The sequence below is a fragment of the Hydra vulgaris genome, chromosome 03 (genome assembly GCF_038396675.1).
Source record: "Hydra vulgaris chromosome 03, alternate assembly HydraT2T_AEP".
NCBI classification, from domain to species: Eukaryota; Metazoa; Cnidaria; class Hydrozoa; order Anthoathecata; family Hydridae; genus Hydra; species Hydra vulgaris.
In genome coordinates, this window is record NC_088922.1 from 13,117,093 (window position 1) to 13,139,731 (window position 22,639).

The window sequence follows — 22,639 nt, forward strand, 5'->3', positions numbered from 1 at the left end:
TATATTTTTTTGTTATAGGAAATTTTATGTATAAAAATATAAACTGAAAAGATAGTTACTAAAAAGACTTTATCATGTATTTAAATACTCTTCAACAATTTTCAACTTCTCTCCTTAAAGTAAGTATGTTTTACAAATTTATTTGTTAAATTAATAATTTTTATTGACATAATTTTAGTTTTTTTTTTATCTTTTTGCAATTTAAGTCTCTCTTTGGAACTGAGTTTGTATACCTATAATAACCTATAATAAGTGTATATACATATACATATATGTAGAATATAAATATATTATTTTATCATCAAATTACATATAAGCTTAATGATAATCAATGATGAAATTTCTTAATATAAAATTTTTTTTTTTCAAAGCAAGTTGTTATTTAGTGATAGTAGTTGGCAGATTTTTCAATCACAAACATTAATATTTTCAATAAGAGAGTTTGACTCAGACTTCTTAATAAATCTTACTATGCTGTGTTTTTGACTTAAACAATATTTATGGGTGTGCAAAGATTTTAATAGCATAAAGACTAAATTCATCTGCATCGAAAATATCTTTTAGTTTGTATCTAGCTAAAATTGTTGGTTAGGTTGTTTCTTCTTAAGGTGCAGTCATCTTTTTAATAATATATCCCCAGAGACCTTATTGACGGTAGTAGTCATCTCTTTAATAACATATCCTAACTCCCAAGAGACCTTATTGAAGGTAATACCATTAATAAAATAATAATAAATTCTGATATTATTTTGACTTGAATACAGATTAAAACTCAAGGAAAATATTGCTTACATTTCTTTCCAATTCTCAACCATCCATTTAGTACCGAATAATCTTTGTAATTGAATGCATTTGCAAAATTAAGATCTTTTTCTAAAAGATGACCATTTATTGGAATCTTGTTACCACGCATTGATATAAAGCACTTCAATGATTCTTTATTTCATTTGGCTTACATTTTTAATTACAAATTTTTAAATGTGTTGTAGAGAATGTCTAACTGATTTTTCTTTGTTCTATTTTCTTTTTCAGATAGCAAGTGTGCTATAAAGAATGCTTAATTGATTTTTCTTTATTTTGTTTTTTCTTTCAGGTGGCAAGTGTGCTATAGATGCTAGCTTATTAAAAATGTTGTACTGTAATTTTAAAGTAATCTTGTTTTTGTTTTTTTTTGCAGCCATTTTATTTCTGTCTACCAGAGTCGAGCAAATTCAAAGAAGCTTATAAATTTAAAACACTCAAATATATTTAATTAGTGTTTACTACAGTAAAATATTTAAAAACAAAAAGCACTCCTACTTAATAAGTGATATTAAATTACATGATGAAAAGAACATCCAGGGGGGGTTAAAGAATCTGTTTAATTTACGTGATCATTTTGAATTATGTGAGTATGAATTAAAGCAGTTTTCTTGTAAGGGTTTGCTAGTAATTACCTAATTAAATTTACTTGTTACTATCTTTATAGTTTTAAAATACAAAGTAGCTGATTGGAGAAGCATGTTACTACTTGGGTCTATCAAGTTGATATACCCAAGTGGTAACATGTTGTAGCGAATGAAAGCTGAAGGTATTTAGAATGTTTTAAAAAAAAAAAGGAAAAAGAATTTTTAGAATGTATAAAAAAAGATTATTAATGTTAAAATAAAGTTAGTAATATTAAAAATTGTTCTTTTATATAAAATATATTTTTAAAATCTTTAAGAATTCCTTACTATTTGTGTTTCAGAAACTACAAGAAACTATTAGAGATCTTTAATTGTTTTATTAAAAAGTAAAAAAGTGGTGTTGATATTGTAAAAGTGAGGCGTGAGAGGTCTAAAAACACTTTTTTTTACCAAAGCATTACTTTAAATTGAACACAAATATATTTATATATTTAGTGCAAACAAGTTTACAAATTAACTCTGTGTACTTATTCTTCTGGAATCGGTTTAAGAAGATCATTACCTCATAATACAGTGAGTAGTTAATAATGACAATATTGATAGTTTTGAAATTTTTTAAATTTAAGTTCAAGTAATTATTAATTTTTATTTATAATTTAATTTATTTAAATTTTTATTTGTAAATTGATTTGTTAATAAACAAAAACTGTATTGAAAATTGTTTGTTTAGATCATAAAGTTTGTCCCTCAACAAGAAGCTTGGATAATTGAAAGATTTGGAAAATATTACAATACTCTATTACCAGTTAGTATTTTATTTGTTGTTGTTTTCAATGAAAACTGAAAGTGAAAGTTTCTTTAATACTTCTTTATTTCTTATTCATATTTAAAAAGCAATGGTTTTCAAGTTATTGTCCTTTATAGTTCTTCTTTACCTTTAGGGTTTGAACTTTTTATTGCCAATAATAGATGAAATCAAGTATGTGCAATCACTGAAAGAGATTGCAAGTGAAGTTCCTCAACAATCTGCCATTACTAAAGGTAATCCTAGCCATTTTTTCAGTTTTTAAGAATATATTGAAAATAAATATATTATTTTATTAAATTAGAAGGTTTATAAAAAAACTAATTCTTATTAACAATTTGAGTTAATTACTTTTTAAATATTTAAAAAAATTTTTTAATTAAATTTTAAAATTTTACTTTAACATTCAATGGTTTTTCATTAGACAATGTTTCTTTAAATCTGGATGGTGTTTTGTTTTTTCGCGTTGTTGATCCTTATCAGGTATTTTAACAGATATTTGTTAACCAGTGAAAGTATATGAAAATTTTATTAAAAACAAATCTTGTAAAAAAAATAACATATAAACTTTTAAATTTTCATTTGTTATTTTTTTTTTATTAAAATTTTATATTATCTTATTCAGAAAAATATTTGTACAACATGGTCAAATAAAATTTGCAAAAAGTTTATTCAATAATTAATATTATCATAGCTATTTCATTATAATTTTTTTTTCATTATTACTATTTCTTTATTTCATTCTACCCCTCTAAAGTTTATTTTTACTTAATGCAAAAATTTATTATATATTTTATTATTTATAACAAAAAATGTAAAAGAACATTTTAAAGATCAATACTAGATTAGATTAACTCAATCAAAAAAATGAGTTAATCAAATCTCAAAAACAATTATGCAAATTGAGAAAATAAGGTAACCTACACACAACTACATACTTTAAAATGTATTCGTCAGATAATGGAATGAGGCTAACAAACTCAAAAAAGATTACCCACTAACATCTTGTTGAATTATTTAACCAACACTAAATAAAAACAAAAAAGGCTTGCTAGTTCAAACAGTTTTTTTAATCAAACTAGGCAATGGTAAAAGATCCTAATGAAATTCTTGTTTCATTTGATGTAGTTAATCTATACCTGACTATACTCATTGACCAAGTAATTCCAGTTGTTATTGATATATTAAACATTAAAATCAACTTTAAAGATAAAGGTTATGTTCAATTTAAGTAATATTTTTTTAAATAATAAAACAAAATTACCTCCAAGCATAAATCCAAATGTCTAAGTTGTATATACATTGGTGAGATTAAATAAGAAAGTTATATTAAGTTATGTTGAGCCCCAGAAAAATATTATTGAAGAAAAATGGGTCAGTTTGGATGCTACAGAACATTTTGGAACATACCATGGAACTTTTGACTGGTTGAATTCTAAGACTTTGTCTGTCACCCCGGAGAATTGAATTGCAAAACTAGAGAGTCACTTATGATAATGGAGATAACCAAAACTTGGGTGTCATTTTGTACTAAAGTTTGTTATTGTCAGCATTTGAGTTTTTGTATTTTTTTCAACACTCTTTAATGTTGTTTTTTTAACGGATTGTTTTTATTATAACGGTTTTCTTTGTAACAATTTTTATTCATTATACCTTATGACACTGATCACAATAGATCAGCAAATTATCATATATATATATATATATATATATATATATATATATATATATATATATATATATATAATATATATATATATATATATTTATATATATTTATATATTTATAATTTATATATATATATATTATATATGTATATATATATAATTTATATATATATATATAATATATATATATACATATATATATATATATATATATATATATATATATATATATAATTATATATATATATAATTTATTTATATATATATATAATTTATATATATATATATATATATATATATATATATATATAATTTATATATATATATATATATATGAATAAAGATTTTTCATAGGCATCTTATGGAGTTGAAGACCCTCAGTTTGCTATAACCCAACTAGCTCAAACAACAATGAGATCTGAAATTGGTAGATATGATTTGGTAGAGTTGTCAGTAAAAGTAAATTTCGATTTATCATTGTTCATCTTTTTGGTTGCTTTTTTTTTATTATTATAATATTTTTTTACTTTTTCAGGTAAAATGGCACTAGATGAAGTGTTTAAAGAAAGAGATACTCTCAATCTTTTAATTGTTGGTATGTTTTAAGTAACAAATCTTATAATTTTTTATAACAAGTTAAAATATTTTACCAGAACAAATTGTTTTTAGTTGTTCGTACATCTCTTGTTTTCCTTGTATAACACAATTATCTAGACAGAATGTAAATGTTCACTGTTAAAGAAATATCGCATTTTTTACGGAAAAATTCTCTCAGCTGCGATGACCAGATGGTTTCCGTAAATAAAAGTAATATTGCAGTTTATATTCCGTTCATATGAAAATTATTTCTAGCGAATATTTTAAATACAAAATCGATTGTATGTTTTTGAAAATATTATCTGAAAACAATTCCCTTTGATTTGCATAAAAAATATTAAATTTCCTGTGATTAACATTTCACTTTAACAGCAAATACATGAATAAATAATAAATTAGTAAAGTAATGAATGATTTCAAAAAAAAATTATTAACAACTATGATAAAGTATAAACAAGCACATGATACAATTATTAGTATATTTTTATTAGTAAACAACCAGGGTTGATATTCCAACTCTTCAATTTTAAGTCAAACCTAATTCTACTCCATATTTTTCACCATATTAAACAGTTGCTCTATTAATCATTTATTTCATCTTTTTTACAAGAACATCTCTCTTGCTGTGGCTTATGGATTTAAATTCTGGACTTAAAATCTGCAATTTTTGTTAGCCAACAAAACTCATTTGTTTACTGAAAAAAAGGATTGCAATATTGTTGGCATTCCTATATTGACAAATAACAACCCTCTCAGACAAAGTCTAAAGGCACATTGTAAATGTGGTCGTGGTGTAGTGGCAGAGCGTCATAAGCGAGTGGTACTGAGTTCGATCCCCAGCAAGTCCCTGGTAGTACCGTGCTCAATGTGTTTCTCTGCGCAGCGGCCTTGGTTGTCAAGGTTCGTGTTTCAGAGTTGTATAGTTGAGAGAGGGTTAGAACTACAAGTAAGTAGCCTCCTCATCTGTAGTGGTGTTTTCAGCCTTGGGAAGGTGAATAAACATATTTATAAAAAAAAAGAAATTAGACCTGCTTTATCTATCAAGCTTGAGTCACTCTTACAATGTTGTAAGGTTGCATTTCTTTCTTTTTTCTACAAATACAATCATAGTCAATGCTCTAACAAGCTATCGTCTCTATTACAATTGCCAAAACTAATTCTTGATTGTTTCTTATTCAACAAGTTGCATCCTTTTACTGTATATGTCCCTTCATGCTATAAAATCTTTTATTAATCCAGTTTTTTTCCTTGCACATCAAAACCCTTTCTTTTTTTTCTGTTCTATAAGGTAATGCGGGGTTATATTGACAAATGGGTAAGATTGATATGTGTTATATTAAATGTTTTTACCAGTCACCAGTTGACTATTGTTTAAATTATTTTAACCGTTGTGACAGTAATCTGTTGAATGAACAAGTATAGCTATTTTTATCCACATAATTGTAAACATAAATAACGACACAATACGCCAAACACAAATTAAACTTTTACTTAATTATTTTACTGTTAAAAATCTTTAGTTATAAGGTAAGTTAAACAATACTATAATATAATTTTAAGTGTATTTTTATGATGTTGTTTGTAAATGCTAAGCATTTAAATGATTTTTTAGTATTTTTTATTTAAAATATGCATTTCGGTTTTGGGGTAACATTGACAGGATTGTCAAAGTTACCCCATAGATCTGTCAAAGTTTACTCATAATGTGTGATTATTGCCATGCTTTAAGTGTAAATACATGAATGATTTGTTTTTTAAAGTTTTTGATCACATGATATCATGCCTCGCAACAACAAAAAACCAAGTTCAACATACGGATTGTATGATCGGGAAGCTATGAAGAAAGCCATTAATGATGTGAGTGAAAACAATTTCAGCATAAGTAAAGCAGCATTCATGTGCAATACCAATAGAACGACATTAATTAATCAGCTTAAGAAAGTGCATTGTAAACAAGTTGGGCATCCAACAGTTTTGATAAGAGAAGAAGAAACGTTGCTTGTTCATACAATTCAGAAACTAGGGCTTTGGGATAGTTTGTTATCAATTTTGTGAGTATTGTGCAAGATTACATAAACAAAAGTGGGAGAGTCAATACCCTTAAGAGTGGCAAGCCTGGAATTGATTGGATGTGTGGTTTTGAGGAGAGATGGAAAAATGAGCTTACCCGTCAGATTGTACAATCTCTTCCTGCTAACTGTGCGTATGCATTGCAATGTTAACATAGTTGATGACTTTTTTGAAAAACTAGCAGTTGTTATTGAGAAAATTCATCTACAGAATAAGCCACAAAACATATTCAATGTAGATGAAAGAGGATTTCAAACTGACATAGGCAAGCAGAAAGTTCTCTGCAAACGCGTATTAAAGAATCCATATAAAATAGTTGGTACTTCAACTAAAACAATTTTCACAATGCAGGTATGCTGTTTTGCAACCGGTCAATTTTTATCACCATACATTGTTTATAAAGGACTTCACCATTACAGCACCTGATGGAATGGCAGTCGGACAATGCACGTTACAGTTGTTCTCTTTCAGGTTGGATGAAATCCCCCTAATTCATTGAATGGTTTAAAAAGATATCTATCGCCAAAACAAACCAATTAGAAGGATCGAAAATTTTAATATTTGACAGACACAACTCTCACATATCAAAAACTGTTATAGACTTAGCTATTGCAAACAACATTGAGCTACTTTGCTTACCTGCTCATACAAGTAGTATTTTACAGCCTTTAGATGTAGGTGTTTTCAAGACAGTCAAAGCATCTTGGTGGAACTGTTTGAAAACCTTTTATGATATAACACGATACAAAAATGTAGATAAAACAACTTTTCCACAATTACTGAAATTGGTTACAGATGGTGGGGCATTCAGTTGACGAAATCCTATAATGGCTTTTGAAACTTGTGGAATTTTTCCACTAAAACAAAATAGAATAACCAGTGAGAAGTTGTCAACGGCAGAGCCTCTGACATTAAGTGTAATTATTAGGTAGGTAATAACGGAAATCAGAAGCGCAGGTAATAACAGAAATCAAAATAAGATTACACTGGCAATCAATGACATGAATATAGTAAGCTCCATATCAATGCGAGTCACAAGCTCAGATGAATACAGGAAGTTTTAATTCCAAGAAAACAACTTGGGGGTTGGTGCTAGTATTATTTCAAATGTTTTCTCAATTTTATTTGTCGAAATTTCAATTATTGTGTTACCCTTATAAGGTATTTTTAACATTTAATGCATAAAACATTCTACTGTCAATGTTACCCCAAATAGAGGGTAACATTGACAGTGGCACTACAGCAACAAAAATAATTATCAATCAATAATATTACACAAAAAATTAAAATTTTTAACACTTTATGGCAGCAATATCATTGGTAAACACTTAGAAATATTGGATACCAAATTTTTTTTGTCGCATGCTATAAAAAAATTTTTTTTCTGTAGATGTGTCAATGTTACACCACTTTACCTTAATGAAAATTTAATTTATCAAATTATTATTTTTATTTAATATAAAGCCATTTCAAAAATCAAATTTATAATAATAATAAAGATACATACTTATTTCTAACCTGTAGCTAGCTAAAAAAAAAAGTTATTAAAATAACTATAATATAACAAAGAATTAATAATTTATAATTGAAATAGTTTTTACCTATCATCACTAAAAATATATGAAGTCAATAAAATACTTTTTATTATTTTTTAAAAAAGTTATAAGTTAAAAACCAAAGTATAATACCTATCTTACATCTATTTTTTTTTTTTTTTGCTTTATGCAGAATATCTACTTTGGTAGACTAATAAAATACAGATATATTTAAAAAGTATAAAACAGTTTTATAATTTTGAAAAGTATTATTTTTATTTTCTTCTTGTTCTAAATATAAATAATGAATGAATTATAATCCTTTTAACAAACTTATTAACACCTTCAAGTGCTTTCTTGTCTATATACAAATGTGAACACAAAAATGATATACATATTTTACAATAGATAATAAATAATGAATGAATTATAATTTTGTAAAGCTTATGTAAAGATGAACTATCGACAAGTAAAATATAAAATTAGAAGTAAGAAATACCATAAAACTAACCAAATTGGAGTATCTAATTTTATCTAAATATAATTTTCAGAAAAATATATTCATATTTCACTTAAATAAGTACAAAAGTATTGAAATGTGCAGATAATTGTATATATCCAGAAACTTTTTGGATGTTTACAAATAGTAATAAAATAATAATTTTAAGTTAACACCTTTCAAGTTTACATTTAACATTTTAAGTATATATAATAATAATAATAATAATAATAATAATAATAATAATAATAATAACAATAATAGTAATAATAATAATAATATTAATAACAACAACAGTAATAACAATAATAATAATATAAGAATAAGTACTTTCTTTGTTTCTCAAATTTGAATTCTGATAAGTTTTATAATCTTTTTTCTTTAAATTTTATCCCTTGCTTTTTACTTTATTTAATTACTCAAATTATTTTTCTTATCAATATTTTTATTGCTTAACTCTTATTAATATTTTTTTTTTTTTTTATTGTAATAGTTATATATATACATATATATATATTTGTATGTATGTATGTAATGTTAATAGTTACCCATGTTAACAGTACTTATTTTTTGTTTTCATATAAAAGTAGTTTCATATAAAAGTAGTTTCATAAAAGTTTCATATAAAAGTAGTAGTAATGGTAGTACCGTGCTTAACTTGTTTCTCCCCACAGCGGCCTTGTTTGTCAAGGTTCGTGTTTCGGATTTGTAGAGTTGAGAGAGGGTTATAACCACAAGTAGCCTCCTCATCTGTAGTGGCCTTCTCGGCCTTGGGGAGGTGAATTACAACAACAACAAAAAAAATACAATATAAGAAAATAACTTTAAAAAATGTACATATAGACTATTTATAGTCGATAAGATATATAAGATATATTAAACATGCTTCATTAAAAGTTGGTATTTGACAATATAAAGAAACTACTATTTACCATAAATATTTTATGGTATTCGTTTTATAGGATAAAATAAAGGAGAACTATACAATTTAAAATTCTTTATTTCTTTAGCTTTTTAGATGTTATTTTTAAAAAATACGCTAGCTAAAAAATCTAAAATTGCTTTTTAATGTGACAAGTTTGTATGCTAAAATTTTACTTTGGCTTCCACAATAAAACCTTTTTCCAACAGAAATTTCTGTATTTCAAAATTTATTTTAAAATAAGGAAAACTTCATTTCAATTTTGTTAAATGGGGTACTTTTCGTACTAATAAAGGAAAATATTTCCATATAAGTATGGAAATCTTTAACAGTGTTGTTGATATTGTATTTTTCAATAGAGGAAATTAATATTTTCTTCTAGCACTTAATTTTTTAGTTTAATGGCAGGTGATAATGAATTGATGTTAAGTGGTAGCTGGATGTTATGTTATAGATGGATGGTAAGTTTTAGATGGATGGTAGGTTTATGGAAGATAGTAGATGAATGGGAGGTAAACATCAGGACTTGATGTTGCATTATGACTTCATATTTTGTCTAAAATTTCAATAATTGGTTTATAATTTGTTTTAGTATTTACATGATATATTTTATTTTCGCATATTCCCCTCCCAAAACCTCACTCTTCTATATACCGCATTCACACCTTCCAAAGGTAATAGGTACTTTTGCTTGGTTGAAGGGACATCTGTATATGACTTTATATGACTTATGTATAATATAAACCACTGCCAATACATTAGTAGTATAGTGATAGCGCGCTTGCCTTGTAAGCGAGAAGTTCTGAGTTTTAACCCACTGCGTCCTTGGTTGTACCATGCTTAACTTGTTTCTCCACACCGCTGTCTTGTTTGTCAAGTTTTGTGTTTAAAAAGTAAAACAATAATTTTTAAAACAAATGCAAAAGTTAAATAATTACATGAACAATAAGTTTTTAACAACAATTTTTAGTTAGTTTAATGCATAAAGTTTTGTGTTTTTGATACCTTTTATAAGCAGTGCTTAAAAAAAAATGTAACAGGATGGTTTTCAGTATTTTCAAAATTTATTTTAAAATAAGGAAACAAAGCAAAAATAATCTTATTACTGAAGATTCAAGATTCAAAATTTTTTAATTTTTTGAGGAGGCCACTACAGTCAAGGAGGTTACTTTAGTTGTGGTTACAACCTTCTCTTAACTCTATAACTTTGAAACACGAACCTTAATGAACAAGGGTGCTGCGCAGAGAAACAAGTTGAGCATGTACTACCAGAGAGATGTTGGAGATCAAACTCGGAATTTCCCTCTTATGAGGTGAACGCTCTACCACTACACCACTACCGCAAAGTTTATATTTTATAAAATGTTGGCAAGCTGGCATTTCACCAGCCTGCCTAACTTTGAATACTGCTTTAAAGTATTTAGTAGCAATTATTGTTTAATGAAAAAACAGCAGAAAAACAATTAACAAATAGACTGCAATAAAAAAAAAATAAACACTATCCAGTAAATTTGTATTCCAGTTCTCTAGTGTAAACAGGATTTAAAAGTGTGTTTATCAATAATGAAAAAGAGTTAAATCTTAAAAATATAAAAGAAAATAGTAACCACCACCCCAACTCCAATCTAACAACCATTCCCTCCAATCTTTGCTAACTTGAACATAACTCTTCACCTCTCCCCACAATTATAACAATCTATAAATTTTTATCATTGTATCTACTTTCCCGAGCTATTCAATCCTCTGCTACAATTAGGTAAATTTAAAATTTGTTAAAAAACAAGCATAATATTTAGTCGCAGCAGTTTTTTGAAAAAATTCATCGCATTTAAAAGTCATTGCATTGGCTAGTAATTGCAAAACAAATTTCTTTATATATGGTGAGTTTCATATACATTATTCTTATTATTTTTATATAATCTTTTTAATAGGTATCTTGTTGTTAAATATTGTTTTTGATTCAAGCTGGTTGTATTTATTTAAAACAAGTTATATTAAAAATATCAGATGCTTATAAAAAAAACCATGTATAGAGTGTATTGCGATATGCATGTTTTTTTGTGTTAGTTTATTTACATAAAAAACAATAAAAATATGCAATTATTAGTAAGCATTAAACTGAACAAATCAGAAACGAAACAGATGCAATGGAAGTTTTATGTTTTTGATTTATTCAATTAATTCAGACTAGAAATTAAACTCACAGAACTTAAAGATGAGCTACATTGTCACTTTTATAGCAAAAAATGATTTTCATAGTAAAAGGAAAAATATTTATGCAGCCATTAGTAAAATTGATTCTTTAATCTACTACTATATCTATCTACTATAGCATATTTATGTGAGCACTTGCTCACTTTTTTTGCTTATCTAAATTGATACGGCTTTTTTAGAAAAAGAAGAAGAAAATGAAGAATAATGAATGAAAAGATTGCTGCCCCATCCCAAACCCTCAGTCAATGTAGGAGCACTCCACTGTGCGTCAGGCTATTTGTCAGTCGATGTATGTACTGAAGCCCCCGGCAGCAGGCTATTTCAGTATGGCGTCACACTGTTCACCTAAATCAGCAGTATAAGATATATATATATATATATATCTATATCTATATCTATATATATATATATATATATATATATATATATATATATATATATATATATATATATATATATATATATATATATATACATATATATATATATATATCTATATATATATATATATATATATATATATATATATATATATATATATATATATATATATATATATATATATATATATATATATATATATATATATATATACAGACAGACACACAAATACACACATATATAATACATACTTTATATCTTTAATATATATTTAACTTCTTATTAACAATTAAATTTAAAAAACAAATATTTAAATTTTAAGAAGCAATAAACTCTGCTGCAAAGGTGTGGGGCATTAAATGCTTACGATATGAAATACGTAAGTTTAATTTCTTTTGTTATTGTTGTTGTTATTTTTATTTTTTTTATTTTTCTTATTTAATCTTATTTTATTGACATAATTTGTATATATTATAAGGAGACATTCAACTTCCTACTAAAGTACGTGAGTCCATGCAGATGCAAGTTGAAGCAGAGAGAAAGAAAAGGGCAGTTGTTTTAGAGTCAGAAGGTTTGTATTTTGAATATGTTGAATATTGAGACAAATTGTGTTTACCTTGCACTCATGTTTGTCATGCAATTAAGATTGCATTCAGTTGAGAAAAATAAAATACAAAGTCATGGCATGGCAAGTACATTAATTGCGTTCCTTTGCTTTTTTTCTTCAAAGTTAACAATTTATTCAAAATTGTTAACTTTGAAGAGAATTCCAATTTATTCAAAAGTTAATTTTTCATAAAGTTTTTTTTCAATTCATCTGCTGTCTTCTTGCTTCTTTTTTTTTCAAAATTAACAGCCTGATTGATTTTATTAAGTTTTAAAATCTTTTTTTATTTTAATATTTAGAACTGTTTATTTTTACTGCTATTTTCCATACTGATTAAAATACATATCAATGATTAACATTTATAAACTGTTTTTTTGTTTGTTTGCAACTTTTACACTTTTAAGGCATGGCTTGACAAGCAGTAATTTTACACATAAGTGAATCAAAGATATAATGATACAATTATATAGTGATACAAAGATATTACAATACAAAATTATAATGAACAGCAAGACATAAAGTTGTACACATTTTTTATATTTTTTTGATTATATTGTTATGATAGTAAGCTCGCTGCTAAGCTAAAAACTTTAGAGGGTTTTAGATTGTTCTGTTTTTATCATTATTTAAACTAAATGATAGAACAGTTTTATTCCATGGTTTTTTTTTTTTTTTTTTTTTTTTTTTTTTTTTTAAATTAAGGTTTTACAATAAATTGTGTAGGCATAAACTGCCTGTCAACCTAATTATATAATACTTGACAATTACAGAGTTTGTATAACTAATAGAAAATAAAATGTGGATTAGTCATAGAGAAGCCATTCATTTTTTAGATGATTGTCTAGAAGCAGTTTAAACGTTTTTAAAGATAACGCTGATACAATGTGATTAGGAAGAGAGTTCCATTTATTTATTATTCTTAGAGAAAAAAAATTCATACGTAAATTTAATCGCGAAGATTGTTTTTTTAGTTTATATATATGACCACGAGTAATAAATTTACTATCTATTTCAAAAAGACTTCTGTCACTATTGTTGTTTTTGCACCATTTGTAGACGTTGATTAGGTCTGCACAAAGTAGCCTGTATTTTACAGTTGTCATATTTAATGCCAACAATCTTTGTTCGTATGGTAGATCCTGTAATCCATTGATTCGTTTTGAAGCTCTTCTTAACACATTTTCTAGTTGCCGTTTGTCTTTGAGAAGTCCAGGGTTACAGATTGATCCACAGTATTCTAGGTGAGGGCGGACTAGTGCTGAAAATAGTTTTTTGAAGGATAATAAGTCTGGATATGATGTAAATGTTCTTTTTATTATTCCTATTATTTGTGTGGCTTTGTTGACTTGAATAGTTGTGTGTTTGGAAAATAATAAGTTTGAATCTATGTGAACACCTAAATCTCGTTCGCAATTTGTGGCTTTAATGTTTACTTTTATATTTTTTTCTGGATCATGCATATTATAAGTATGGGATTTGTTGTTGTTTCCTAAGTGCATTACAGAACATTTATCAATGTTAAATTTCATTCCCCATTTTTGAGACCATGTAACAAGAGCGTCGATGTCATTTTGTAATTCTTGCGCAGATTGAGTATTTTCAATAGAACGGAAGATTTTGGTATCGTCAGCAAAAAGAGCAGCTTTTGATTTGATTACTTCAGGGATATCGTTGACATATATAATAAAAAGTAAAGCTGAAAGGACGGAGCCTTGGGGAACTCCACTTTTAACGGGTACCCAGTTTGAATAATTTCCATTAACAACAACTCTTTGTCTACGGTTTTTCAAAAAGTTTTTAATCCAATATAGTATTGATCCATTTATACCATAAGCTTTAAGTTTCGAAATAAGAAATTTATGTGGAACTTTGTCAAAGGCTTTTTCAAAATCAAGATAAATGTTGTCAATGGGAATATTATTATCAAGTGATGACGTCCAATAATTAATTACAGTTAAAAGGTTAGTTAAGCAGGAATGATCTGGACGAAATCCATATTGGTGTGGACTTAATAAGTTATTTTTAATCAGGTGTGTCATAATATGATTTTTTATAATTTTTTCAAAGATTTTTATTAAAGTACAAGTTATACTGATAGGTCTATAATTAAGTGCTTTTGATCTGTCTCCTTTTTTGAATATGGGTGTAATTGTTGCGTCTTTCCATATTTGGGGTATTGATCCACTCTCAAGTACTTTGTTAAAAATAGTAGATAGATGTTTAGACATTTGAAAGCAAGTTTTCTTAAATATTATTGGGTGTAATGCATCAGGGCCTGGTGATTTAGATGAGTTTAGACTTTTGAGGTATGTTTCGATATTTTCCGGACTTAGATCAATATTGTTTGTTAGTGGATTTACATTTTTATATGTTAGGTTAAATGGTGGTGTTGCTGTTATTTTTTTGTTTGAAAAAGTATCAGCAAAACAAATATTGAATAGATGAGCTTTATCTAGATCTAGTAGTTGCAACAATATTATTGTATTGGATGTCAGGGAATGCTTCTTTAAAATGGTTTTTGGTTGCCATGGTTTTCAGTTGTCTCAATAATTTTTTCTAATCCTATAGTCTTAATGAAATTTTTTCAGAGTAAAATTTTGTAGACTTTTAGTCAGCTAAGTAAGACACTTGTGCCAAACTTCGGATTTTAAATGCTGTGTATGTTAATTATTAAGATTTTCAGCATAACCATATTTTTTTTTAAATTTTAGGTCAAAGAGAATCTCAAATTAACAGAGCATCTGGAGAAGCAAACGCTTTACTGGCCACTGCTAAAGCAAGAGCAGAGGCAATAACAATGATCTCAAATGCTTTAAATCAACCTGTATGTTGTTTGTATTTTATCACCTTTTGTTCCCAGATTACTAAAGATATTTTTATGTAAAAGTTTTCTTTTACAATTTTTTAGTCTGGCAATCAAGCTGCTGCATTGTCTGTAGCTGAGCAGGTGAGTGACTTTTAATGTAATGGCTTTAAATGGTTTTGTTGGTGATAGACTGACTAGTTAAGTACTTTGTTTTTGTAGTCTGGGTTCTAGTCTAATTGATAATTCAAATTAGAACTATTTAAAACTTATTTTTGAAGGATTTTTTCTGATGACATTTAGGTTTTTAAAATGGTGAAAGCTCAATAAAACCACTTCTATATGCTATATAAAAGAGAGCAGCATTACACTTTTTTTCGGACATGATAATCTGAAAATTTTATTTGTTAAATGTAATAAAAATGTAATAAAATATCATTAGGATTTAATATAGCATCTGGATGAACAGCTAAAAATAATCTATTTCATAAACAGGTTTTCCAAATGCCTTAAACAGATCTTGCACTATTGCAAATGCTTTCAATAGACCTGGATTTTTCAATTAATTAGAATTGGGTTTTATATTTGCTATATTTTCTTTCTTTTTTTTGCTATATTGTAAATATTATATCACATTGATGACAGCATGTAATGCCTTCGTAATATCATTTGTTTGCCGTATCAATGTAAAAAGAGTTTCAAAATTTTCAGAGTGTGACCAAAACAATGTCCAGGTTTTTAAGTTGTGATGTGACAGTTGTTATGTGTGAGATTAAATATGTTCAATTTTGATTTATAAGGTTTCTTTCATGTGTAAAGACTCTAAGCTCAAATCTTAAACCTTGTGATTATGATGAGAATGAATATTTGATAATTAAATATGACAATTAATTAAAATATTAGATATTTTTTTATTTTAATCTTAAAGTAGTTAATGATTTAATGTTTAAATAGTAATTTTTATTTTTAGTATATTCAAGCATTTAGTCAGCTTGCTAAAACAAGCAACACAGTTATCATTCCTGCTAATGCTAATAATGTTTCGAGTATGGTTGCTCAGGTATGTTCTAAATTGAAAGGGTTTGACCAGGGAGTGACAATTGAAATTTTTGTCAGGGATTAGAGATTTGTGCAAAATTTTTGTAAATATTTTATATTTTCTACTAAAATTTGTTACATCAAAATTTTGTGTTTTGCTTTGTAAAACTTTTTATTTCTTATTTACTTTGACATATTGAAGTTAACAAGTTATCTATCAAACCAATGAGTCACCTGTTTGTTTGTTTTTTTTAAGATTTTTTATGAAAATGTAAAATGTCTGAAAGCTTCTAAAACTCATTTGGTCATATCTTGTGAGCCTCAAACTAGATTTTGATAAAACTTTGAAGTTTTAAGATTAAGATATATAATTAATTCAGCTCATAAATCTCAACAATAATCAACAGGTTAGATATTAGCTTTGTAAATCAACAGACCAGATATTTGCTTTGTAAAACAAAATCATAGAATATAATGAGTAAAAGCATAATAGTTTTACACAAAAAAAAGACTATCAAAAATGGCTGGATTTTCTAGAATTGTGGTTGTAGTCAAGATTGTACACCCACATCAGCCACCAGATATAGTCTCCTATCATTTTCTCATTGTAGAGGCTTTGCTGCTTCTGCTCCATCTCCTTCACATTTTAATGTAATTTCTCACTTGTTTTTCAGGGAAGTTTATATATCCTTGAGCTTGTCTAAGTGAGCATCCAACATATGAAGTTAAAGGTCCTGCATTCTATAATGGTGAAATCAGACTATTTACCAATTGTTTATAGTTTTTAGCTTTGTGGTTATCTAAAAAGCTGTTGACCATTTCCCTAAAACAGTTCCATGCTTTTTTCCCAATAATGTCTAGCTTGTTAGAAAAGTCTGTTATTTGAGTAGTTTCTTTATCTTAAGTGCATCAAAAATCTCACCTTTAATTTTGGCCTCGGATAACTTTGGGAAGAACTCTAGAAAGCACTTATGAGCAAGCGGTTTTTGATTGAGAACCTTTGCAAAATGCTTCATCAAGCCCAACATAATGTGTAGTGGTGGCATGAATACAAATTTTGTGTCGAGAAGTGGCTCCCGCAAAATATTCAGAGTTTTCTATTATAATATATTTATATTTATATCAAATATTTAGAGAGAACTTTTAATTCTGTTTGCTGCTCCCAGTTTCTTCCTGTTGTAGTTGGGTGTGTCATACTTTATATTTATTTTTAAAAAAATTTTAACAAAAATCCGGTATATAGAAAACTTGTGTACAACTTATTTAAAACTTAAACAAACTAAAAACTTAAAAAATGTTAAGCTACTGGGAAGTGTGTTTTAAAATTGCATATTTATAGTAAATATTTTGTAATTTGCTTTGACCCTTACCACAGATACTGTTTTGCGTCCATGCATTTTTAAACCCAAGTAATTGTTCACACCCACTCACTTTGAATTTTATGTATGATATCAAAACTATAAAAAGTTTATAAAAATTAAAAAATTTTATAAATTGTCAAACTAACAGTTTTTATGTTATTTTTATGTCAAAAAAAATTATTAAAAAAAAAAAAACATTTACGCTAAAGGTTTTCAAATTATGAAATTTGCTATTTAATCATGGCAATATCATCAAGAACTAGAAAAGCTTTTGGAAATTATAGGTTATGGAACAGATTTTCTAGTATCAGAATTACCAACGCTAAGAGATCTTCTTAAATATGGTCTGTTTTTACAAGAAAGAAACAATTAAAGCAAATAGTATCTGATAAATAAGAAATAATATCTGATAAAATACTTAATGAACGATGTTTTGTTGGTAAATGGATCAAAGCAAATGCTTTATTTGTATATCCTGCAGCACATATAAAACATATTATGCAAACTTGGTGGATGATTGAAATACAGCCAACCTGGTTGCTAGGGGAAAAGCAATCTTAAAGGATAAAGATAGATTTATGGCTAAACATGACAAATTGTTTGATATACTGAATTGTAATTGCCAAATTAATACTTATCAAGAAAAAAAATGCTTGTCAAAATGTAACAATGAAGCCCACATTAATTACATGTGCAAAAAAAAAAGATTCTAAAGAAAGAGTTAGTTTTTATACAAATTTATAAAATGAGTATTTTATTTTAGACAACTTGGTCATGGCTGTTTGCAAGTTTATTATATTAATTAGAGTTGTTACGATATAATATGTCTGGCAGATCTGTCGACATAATTTCAGACATAATTTCTACCGACATAAAATATGTCCCACATATTTTCGATTGACATATTTTGACATAATTTTAGGTCTGAATTATTTTCTGCTGACATAAAATATGTCAGACATATTTTCTGTCGACATATTTTGACATATTTTTATGTCTGAATTATTTTCTGCTGACATAAAATATGTCAGACATATTTTCTATCGACATATTTTGACATAATTTTATGTCTGAATTATTTTCTGCTGCCATAAAATATGTCAGACATATTTTCTGTCGACATATTTTGACATATTTTTATATCTGAATTATTTTCTGCTGACATAAAATATGTAAGATATATTTTCTATGGACATATTTTGACATAATTCTATAAGTTTTCTAATATTCTATAGTTTTATAAGTGAATTATTTTCTGCTGACATAAAATATGTCAGACATATTTTCTGTCGACATATTTTGACATATTTTTATGTCTGAATTATTTTCTGCTGACATAAAATATGTCAGACATATTTTCTATCGACATATTTTGACATATTTTTATGTCTGAATTATTTTCTGCTGACATAAAATATGTAAGATATATTTTCTATGGACATATTTTGACATAATTCTATATCTGAATTATTTGCTATTTGATATTCTTGAAGAAAAAATCAATCTAACAAATTTATTGCACATTTCAACTTAATTTACAGAGTTAAGTGAAAATGGTTTCACAAATTTGTTGCTTTTTTGCAATCAATTATAATTGACGGTCAACAAAAAAAAAAATTTTTTTCTGGTGCCGAGCAAAAAATTTGTTTTTTGGATTGCATTTCACATTTTGATTTCAAATATGCAACTCATTTTTTACCATCACATTAAGTTGTAAAGATATTTGGGTTCAGATCTTTAATATTTGGGGTAAAGTCCCTAATATTGTCAAAAAAAAAAGTTGTTCAAAAGTATGTCAACTTGGGTCTCAAAAAAAGCGTATTTTAGAAGATAGTATAGAAATTTTAGAAAACATAAAAATTTTTCCTTAAAATATTTTGGCAAAAAAATTATTTGAAAAAATGCTAAAGACTCTTAAAAAAATGTCAACAAAATGTTTTTCAGCAATAATACATAAAATACTTATTTTTATTACAAACGAATAACATCTTTAAAATCTCTATGAAAATACGCTTCTTTTGAGACTCAGGTTGACATACTTTGAACAACTTTTTTTTCGACAATATTAGGGACTTTACCCCAAACTATAAAGATTTGAACCCAAATATCTTTACAACTTGACGTGATGGTAAAAAATGAGTTGCATATTTGAAATGAAAATAAGAAATCCTACATAAAAAACAAATTGTTTTCTTGGCACCAGAAAAAAATTTTGTTTTTGTTGACCTGAAATATGCTTCATAAAACTTTTATTTTAAATCCTATAAGCAAATATCTTTTGTTTCATAAAGGTCTTTTTCTGCCCTTTTTAGGGATGTATCATTTGATAGTATTGACAAAGTATTTTTAGCGATGTATTATTTGAGAGTATCGACTAGTATTGATGCATCATTTGATAGTATTTGATAGTATTTGATAGTATTGATTAGTATGGATTAGTATTGGCGATTTCCCTTAGAATGTGAAAACCATCTCAAGCTGAGTTTTTATTACTGAAAAATGGTTTTTATTAATATGACTAAACTTAAAATTATTCTCTTGATTAAAATAATATTTAAAAAAAAAACATTTTTAGTTATTTTTAACTAATAGTTGATTTATTCAATAAATTATTCTCCATTTTTGACTTTAAATTGTAAGGAAAACGAAAAAAATAATTATTCCAATATATATTTCACTCAAAACATTTTATGCAAGTTTATGGCAGTTAATTATGCTGTTATAATGCAATTGTCAATTATTTTATTGTTAAATAAATCATAACTATTATAACTAAAAATATATTATTCGTAATTAGTTATAAATTATTACCGGTTAGTCTTCTTAATATGAATTTAATGAGCTGAATATAACTTTTGTGAAATATTTCAAATTCTTCAGCTTAAATGAATTTAATTTGGCACGAATTTTTTGAAATTCTGTGAACCGTTTTTTTCATAGAATCTTTTGAATTCAATTTTTCATAATGAAATCTTTTTCAGGATCAACTAATAATTAAAAATAACTGAAAAAGTTTTTTTTTTATAATTATTTTAATCAAAGAAATAATTTTAAGTTTAGTCATACTAATAAAAACCACTTTCAGTAATAAAAACTCTGCTTGAGATGGTTTTTACATTCTAATAAGGGAAAGCGCCAATACTAATCAATACTATCAAATACTATCAAATGATGCCTCAATACTAGTCAATATTAGTCAATAATACCAATGTCAATATTAGTCATAATCAATAAATAAGTCATAATCAATAAATAAGTCAATAAATGCCAATATTAGTCAATACTATCAAATGATACATCGCTAAAAAGGGCAGAAAAAGACCTTTTTGAAACAACTGATGTTTGCTTATAGGGTTTAAAGTAAAAGTTTTATGAAGCAGAATTGATTGCAAAAAAGCAACAAATTTGTTAAACTATTTTCACTTAACTCTGAAACTAAGTTTATCAAGAATATCAAACAGCATATAATTCAGATATAAAATTATGTCAAAATAAGTCTGACATATTTTATGTCAGCAGAAAATCATTCAGACATAAAATTATGTCAAAATATGTCGATAGAAAATATGTCTGACATATTTTATGTCAGCAGAAAATAATTCAGACATAAAACTATGTCAAAAAATGTCGATAGAAAGTATGTCTGACATATTTTATGACAGCAGAAAATAATTCAGACATAAAATTATGTCAAAATATGTCGATAGAAAATATGCGGGACATATTTTATGTCGGCAGAAAATATGTCTCAGACATATTTGACAGATAACAACTCTGACATTAATCATCGAGAAAAAAACTAAGTTTCAAAAACAAAAAAAAGCAAAACTAACAAAATAGGAAATTAAAATAAATTTAAATAGAAAAAAATAAAAATAAATTAATAATTTAAATAATTTGTGTACTGTTTTTATTTTTGTTTCTTTAGACTAATTGTTATTTTCAGCAACAAAATTAGATCAAGCAAAAAAACAAAAACAGCATTAAGTTGACATTAAAAAGAATGATTTTCCTATATTTTATTTGTTTTTTTTTAAAGTGAAAATATAAATTGCAACCTATTTGTAAAATATATTTGTATAATTTTAATGTACTAAGTATATATTGTCACTAAATGAAAATGTCTAGGTAATGCGTGTGTATACTTTTATATATAACTTTTAGTATTATATACTGATATTTATTTGTTACAAAGTATACGCACGTTTAGCTTATTTGGATAAGGTGTTTACTTCATAAACAGAATGTCTGTGGTTCGAAACCAACCTCATTTTAAGTTTTTTTGTTTTTTTCACACGCAGCCAAATGTTAAAAGAAACATTTCTCCGCTAAAAGATTGGGGATAAAAAACCTACAGAAAAAGAAAGGTAATATGAAACAATTAAGGCTATGTAAAAAATGTTTAAGCTTAAAAACTATGTATATATAAGTGTGCGCCTTACTTAGAAAATACACTAAAAGTCTTGAATGGTATAAGAAATCTGCATGTGATGAGATGTGTATCATTCAGAAACATACAACAAAAAGATTTTTTTTATATACAAAGCAAACATATGACCAGCAGTATTTAATAGAAAAACAAAAAAAGTTGGACAGTTGCAGGAATCGAACCACAGACATTCAGTTTATGAAGTAAACGTCTTATCCAAAAAAGCTAAACGCGCGTATACTTCATAACAAATAAATATTCAATTACCTATAAAAAAGCATCTGAAGAACTGCAACAAGCATTAGAAGTCAAAGGAAAGGTT

At 26.4% G+C, this 22,639-nt stretch overlaps 1 protein-coding gene across 1 annotated transcript in view; it reads left to right on the forward strand.

The window, feature by feature from the left end:
- Positions 1 to 22,639, forward strand: part of LOC100207917 (stomatin-like protein stl-1) — a 34,529-nt gene continuing 11,890 nt past the window's right edge. The window contains exons 1-12 of the mRNA XM_065792387.1: positions 1 to 119; positions 1,884 to 1,961; positions 2,119 to 2,193; positions 2,330 to 2,429; positions 2,618 to 2,676; positions 4,216 to 4,288; positions 4,397 to 4,456; positions 12,402 to 12,458; positions 12,558 to 12,650; positions 15,398 to 15,510; positions 15,595 to 15,633; positions 16,460 to 16,549. Of these exons, the coding sequence (XP_065648459.1) occupies positions 75 to 119; positions 1,884 to 1,961; positions 2,119 to 2,193; positions 2,330 to 2,429; positions 2,618 to 2,676; positions 4,216 to 4,288; positions 4,397 to 4,456; positions 12,402 to 12,458; positions 12,558 to 12,650; positions 15,398 to 15,510; positions 15,595 to 15,633; positions 16,460 to 16,549 (882 nt within the window). The 5' untranslated portion in view covers positions 1 to 74. The remainder of the gene's footprint in view (positions 120 to 1,883; positions 1,962 to 2,118; positions 2,194 to 2,329; positions 2,430 to 2,617; positions 2,677 to 4,215; positions 4,289 to 4,396; positions 4,457 to 12,401; positions 12,459 to 12,557; positions 12,651 to 15,397; positions 15,511 to 15,594; positions 15,634 to 16,459; positions 16,550 to 22,639) is intronic.